This window comes from Garra rufa, chromosome 8, assembly GCF_049309525.1.
Source record: "Garra rufa chromosome 8, GarRuf1.0, whole genome shotgun sequence".
Lineage (NCBI taxonomy): Eukaryota > Metazoa > Chordata > Actinopteri > Cypriniformes > Cyprinidae > Garra > Garra rufa.
This window is the reverse complement of record NC_133368.1, coordinates 38,552,663-38,559,692: the sequence shown is the minus strand read 5'-3', so window position 1 is coordinate 38,559,692 and position 7,030 is coordinate 38,552,663. Positions and strand designations below refer to the sequence as shown.

The 7,030-nt window shown below is 36.4% G+C and overlaps 1 protein-coding gene across 1 annotated transcript in view; it reads left to right on the top strand.

Annotated features, from left to right (window-relative positions):
* itgbl1 (integrin, beta-like 1) overlaps positions 1–7,030 on the top strand; it is a 68,633-nt gene that overhangs the window by 55,800 nt on the left and 5,803 nt on the right. The window contains exon 9 of the mRNA XM_073845272.1: positions 4,838–4,984. Within this exon, the coding sequence (XP_073701373.1) occupies positions 4,838–4,984 (147 nt within the window). The remainder of the gene's footprint in view (positions 1–4,837; positions 4,985–7,030) is intronic.

Here is a 7,030-nt window from a genome sequence, read left to right as displayed (position 1 = left end):
GGTGTTTTGTTACAAAATGAATGAGTCGAGTGAGCCAATAATTCAGTGATTCATTCATAAAAAAAAAAAAAAATTGAAGCAGAACTGTTCTGCCTTCCAAGCAACACACAGAGGTGTTTTGTTACAAAACACCTGATTCGTTCATAAAGACTGTCACTTGCTTTGTTTCTAAATGGATAAGCCATTTGAACAAATCAGTTCAGATATATATATATCAGTATATATCAGTATATCAGTGTGTATATATATATATATATATATATATATATATATACTGTATGTATATATATATATATATATATATATATATATATATCAAAACCTTTCATCAAAGTTGTCCTAAAATCAAATCAAGACCCTTTCTTGTTTTAGGACGACTTTGATGAACCATAACTATCATCCACTTCAAATGTTGACTACTGTATATATATATATATATATATATATATATATATATATATATATATATATATATATATATATATAAATTTCTATGTTGAATATTTTTTTTCCTTTCTAAAGCTCTTTTTTAGTAATGTCTATTCAATGCTTTTCTCATTGAACACAATAATTAGGTTTAATGATTTGGGGGGGGGGGGGGGGGGGCAGACTGATCTATGATTCATTTGTTTAATTAATCGGCACATCATAATTAATAATAATATTTTTTTAATTGCATGACAGCCCTAATTTATTTCTAACCAACCTGAACTCATAACATAAACCAGTGGGAACTTTTTTCGCAAGATGCCAAATATGTACTGCCATGTACGTTTCGTGACATATTCGATGTGAAATGTCTACTGAGTGGCACTAAAAGAGTGTTTTTTCCCCAGAACAGATGAACATACATATGGTACTGTTTCACCTGTGTGTGGTGTTTTTTTACAGTGGCATGCAAAAGTTTGGGAACCCCTTGCAGAATCTGTGAAAATGTGAATAATTTTAACAAAATAAGAGAGATCATACAAAATGCATGTTATTTTTTATTCAGTACTGTCCTGAGTAAGATATTTTACATAAAAGATGTTTACATATAGTACACAAGACAAAGCACATTAATGCATTGAAAACTTTTTGAATTTGAAGATCAAGGTAAATTGTACTTAATGTGTCTTCTGGCAAGTGTCTTCTGTTGCTTCCGAAGGGCAGTACTAAATGTAAAAAATATATATATTTCAACAAAATAATAAACATTTGGACATCTTCATCATGTTGAAAAGTTTTCACTTTTTCGCATGCCACTGTATGTGTATACTTACGTGCAATTTGATGTTCTATTTTTCTTGAAACAGTAACAAAAAATATATAAATAATATTATAATATTATCATCAAATGCTATAATTGTCATTTTTCATTCTAATGGTGTCAACTTGTCAATTTGTTTAATACAAACTTATTTGACTTTCAAATTAGTGAGTGTCTCCATAATGGAACAGAAAGCATTGATTTAGCTTCTTAATTCCACTATCAATAAAAAAAAAGATCCCAGTTATCAGCAAATAATATATCTCCCACCAATATAAACCTTATAATCCTCTATTCTATAGCAGTGCCATTCGAGAAACCCCCAGTGAAAATGCGATCATAGACGAGCACTAACATTTCACCCGTGGTACAGGCCAATATCTAAAGAGCAACATTTTTCCTCTTTGGTGGGGATACAAATTTAATGCTGCTGCTTTCTGAATGCTTATTGTGTCGTGTCACTAAGCGACCAGCCGCCACAGCTCGGCCCACTGCCCTTGTGTGGACCAGCCCTAGGAGATGTTTAAATATGTATAGGGCTCATCTGCTGTGACTGCCCGAGTCACAGTCAGACAGATGAGAGCCTGCTAACGGAGGAGAAGTGTGGAAACACGCCGTGCCTCAAACTCTCAGCTCAGAGAGACACAGCCGTCACACACGCTGATGAAACGTTCATGTCAGCTAATTGCATAGACGGTCCTGCAGGACCGAATTGGTGTTCAAATAAAGGGCAGCCTTCAGATATGCCTATCATGGGATCTTTAGCCCTTGAGAAGCCATTCCAGCTGTATTAACATGAAAGTGTTTTACTGAAATGCAGGATCATCAATATTTCAGATTGAATTTATATCGTTTTATGAGGCACTTGCCCAAGTGTTTAAGATTAGGCTACATTTTTCTTCCAAAGATAGGTGTGAGAAACACCATGCATTGGAACATGCCCACACTCGAATTGCATTTACGGGCAGGATAATGGGGAATCGCAGGTGCGCTTTAATTGAAAGGACTGGGGTGCCACTCACCAAAGCAATTAAATGCTCTCGTAGGCTGGCTGATTAAAGCAGTCAAGCATGTAGCTCTACCAAGAGTGCATCAAACTTCAAGCCTGTATACCTACACCCACAAAATAAACGAATGAGAGAAAGGAAGACAAAGAGACACAAAAATGTCTTTTTTCCCTTGCAGTTATTATGAGGTGCAATGGGAATACAAGCACACACACACCCCTCCCTTCCTGTGTAATCACCAAAAAATATATTTTCCTTTTTATCGAATATTGATGGTACATCATAAACTGTGTTAAAAATAAATAGGAAATGGTTTGTTTTGATTAAACCTCATCCAGAAATAAAAGGATGCATGAAAATGACTCCCCAGCCTGGGGCAAAAGTACATATTTATTCGAAATAGCCACTACAGCGCTTGTTCTGTTTATTTAATAACTTTGGCATTTTATAACCTCCTGAATAAGTATTTTATAAGAACTCAATGTTAGTATACAAGCATATTTCACAAGCATATTTTTCTTCTACTTAACAGTGATTTGTATTCTATATATAAAATACATGCTTTATATCTCTATGTCCTTTCTATTTCTCAGACATTCGTTATTGAGGAACATACTGAGCACTGAGCAAAATGTATTGTCTGTATTTTGATTTTGAGGCACATCCTTTTGTTTGGTTTTAATATCTAGAGCACATTTCTTCCCAGCCAGATGTAGTCTAGGGGAATTCCTCGTTTTTTTACTTTACCGAGCACTGTTCCAGAAAGGAGTTGTTTGGAGGAGGAGCTGTTCTATAGCTCAGTGTGCATCTCACAGTGAGTCACCAACTGCTCTTTAAAGATTAAGAGAAAAACACCGTTCAGCTCCAGGGAACATTTCGTTTCCTTACATGAAATAACGCCCATGCACAGATCTCCCGAAGTGGCGCTCTTGTAAATACCTTCGAATGTCAAATAAGTGACCAGAAATGACAAGGACATTCAAATGGCAATTTTACAAACTTAAAGGCCAAAAACATATTAACACACTCCAACTTTTCAACCCATTTCAAGCATTGATAACAAACCTCACTATTCTAAGCATCTAATTGCTTATACCATTATATTAAACATATTATTCTGAGTAGCAATTGAGCATGTTCAAAATAATAATGAAGTAAAATTTTTTAATATAGACCATTTTGTTATATGGAAACAGATCATGCAAGCTTATTGTTGACACCTACAAGTAATAAAACATTTGGGAAGTATAGAGGGTTTGCACTTACTTCACAATTTGGTCAGTTACCCAGATGCGCGGCCATATTGGCGACACTCTGCTGTAAACAACAGCATGGATTGCACAGTTAATGTACTACTGAATACATTGTTCTGCTAATTTATGCTGTCTAAAGCATGAAAAAAATCATGTGGAAGCTGCTAAATCATATAGAGAAGAACATAGTAAGCAGGAAAAGGCAATAGGTGGTAAAGATACGTACAAGCAGTATTAAGATATTAGTCTAATGTTTTACCTACCTGACCGGAAATGATAAGAACAAACACAAATGTTGTCAAGATTCTTGCCCCTGGAAATCCAGGTTCAGTTTGGCCAACCACAAACGCTTTTTGTTCCTCAGACCGTTTTTTTGCACTCTTCCTTTAATTCTTTTAATTGTTACAACTTTTGGCAGTCTATAGTTTTCCAAATGTTTTTCCCAGTCCGACCGGTTAGTACAGCCCAAAACATGACAATAATTGACCATTTTCAGCAGGAATAATAAGGAAATTATGTGAGTTTAGTTAGGTTTGCTTGCATTGTTTACGTTCAATGATACCAATATGGCCGATTGATGACACGTCGTGAAAACACTTCATAAACAAGTCAGTAGGCCTAAAGAGCAACTTTTGGATACAATATTTACATTACTTCGCCAACTAATTTCCAAATCCAGTCAAAGCATTCCGTCTTCAAGAAACACAGCAGTCGTGTTTCTGAACGAATTAATGGTCAGTTCAGTGAGTGAGTCGACTCACTTTCGTTTTAGAATGAATCGGTTACGAAGAATGATTCATTCTTAAAGACAGTCCCTAACCCCACCTACTGGCATAACGATGTAACTTATATACAAATAATCGTTGAAAATCATGACTATAATGCACAGACGCATGGGAAGTGTCAACAAATGGCGTTTTTAGAATGGCCCACAGTCAAATCGAAGTCCAGTTTAAATAATATCTATAGATAATACTCTTTATTTATTAATTTTTTTATGGCAATAGGAATAAAGGATTTGACTGAGTTCAATTTATACAGTCAGTCAGATCATTATGAACGCCGTAACGCTGACTCATCCAACAAGATCTGAGAGGCAATACAACGGTTCATCCCACGGGGTCCATAAGCGATAAGAGCCGTATACCGCAACACTATTAGCAAGTCCGTAAACGAATCCCTGTCTGTTTGAACCAATTATATTTGCCTGGATCAATCAGAACGTTGCTTTGTTTTGGCAGATACAAATGGTGGTTTTCTTTGGTAAGGAGAGAAAGTGATTCTGTGTGTGCGCGGACGCTTACGTGTGCGCTGTGTGTCTCCCCCAGGCCACGGCTTCTGCTCGTGTGGCCGCTGTATCTGCAGTGATGGATGGTTTGGGAAGCACTGCCAGTTCCCCCGCAGCTGTGACATGACGGACGACCAGAGCAAGAGCCTATGCGAGACGGCCGACGGCGTCATATGCTCTGGAAAAGGTAGGAGGGACGGTGCTTCGAGCGGCACCTTAAGATGTAACATTATTGTCAGTCATCTCTTAAAAATGATAGCGGGTTCCCTCATTTGTTTTATTGGGGAACAAACTGAGCTATTAAATCGATTTCCCACATATGCTCCTCTAATGAGGTGGATAGCAAACACAAGTGAACACAACTATTTCCACCAATCAATTCTGTTCTTCGGGGAGGGTTTATGCCACATTTATTTTGATAGAGACAGAAATTATTGGTGAGAGGGAATGGGATTAGACAATCAAATTTGCATCTCCATAGGAGTTGTAGCAGTTAGAGGCCAGCTGGGTTCAAGTCTGGTTTTCCTCATGTTCCAATGGTTCAGTTAATCTCATCAAAGAGATTATTTACAAAAATGTTTGCTAAAAGAAAAGTTCACTTCCAGGACAAAAATTTACAGATAATTTACTCACCCCCTTGTCATACAAGATGTTCATGTCTTTCTTTCTTCAGTCATAAAGAAATTGTGTTTTTTTTTCTTTCAGGATTTCTTTCCATATAGTGGACTTCTATGGTAAAATACAGTTTAAATGCAGCTCTGAATGATCCTAGCCAAGGAAGAAGGGTCTTATCTAGTGAAACCACAAAAAATTGGACAATTTATATACTTTTTAACCTGAAATGCTCATCTTGTCTAGCTCTTCGTGTACTGTGTATTTCGGTTCAACTTCTTTATCATCCTACATCGCTGCAGAAGTACCAATCCGGTGTTTTCAAAGTGAACGTGCAAAGAAGATCAAACGCCCTTTACAAAAAAAGGTAAAACAGCAATGTAGGACGATTTTAAAGTTGGAAGAAAAAATGAGATAGGAGTTTTTTGACAACCAGAATAAACAGAGTACACGCAGAGCTAGACAAGATGAGCATTTGAGGTTAAAAAGTATATAAATTGTAATTTATTTTTGAAAATAACCAATCATTTCACTAGATAAGACCCTTCTTCTTTGGCTGGGATCATTTAGAGCCCTTTGAAGCTGCATTTAAACTGCATTTTGGAAGTTCAAACTCACAGGCACCATAGAAGTCCACTATATGGAGAGAAATCCTAAAATGTTTTCCTCAAAAAACGAGAATTTCTTTACGACTGAAGGAAGAAAGAACTTAACATCTTGGATGACAAAGGATAAACTTCACCTTTAATGGCATGTTAATGTGGAACATATGGGCTAAATTTAAAGGATTTAAGAGAAAAACTGCAACACTGGCCATGGTCCCCATCTATTTGTTTTATTAAAAGCTAAAGATATACAGACTATTATTATAGCTTTTCTGTAAAGTCAAGCAAAGTGTAAAATATGTTTGCTGACTGTCTGACAGAAACCTTAACATATAATTTGCTCTTCCAACCTGTACACCTGCTTTCGAAAACCACACAGAGCACTGAAAATGAAGCTTCAGGTTTTACGCTTTAATAAGAGGCCAGTTTCACTATTTGTATATGACCTGTCAGCATCCTGGAAAAAAACGATAAAGCCTAGCCAATTTCTACATGACGCATAGTCCTCTGAGTATTCATCTGCTTTCTCCAGGCATGTAAAGTGACACACTAATACGCTTTATATATAGGGTTTGTCAGAGCCGATGACGGAACACTGTTTGTTTTTGTTGCCTGGCTGGTGAAAATAAGAAATTCCTCTAAGATCTGGTTTCACATGGTCTACTCGATCATTTTCTCAAATTAATGCTTGGAAATCAGCAGGAGAGTTGTTCTGCTTGTCATAACAACGTCAACATTATTAAGAATGAAACATTGGAAGAATTAAATGGATTGTTTTTCACAGTAAAGATTCATGGTTAGGTGATTATGTGGGTTGCTTGTTGTAGCTCCCAGGAGAATAATACTGTGGTAAACGACAAGAGATGTACTGTCTGTTGAGCTGCCTACACTTTGATTGATGAAACTGACTTATGAAGAAAGCTTTGTAACTTTCAACATATTGTGTTTGTAAGGTACAGCTGTTAATGACAGATCATATGTGTAATATGAGAATCCCAATTCATAAGGCTTGTTTT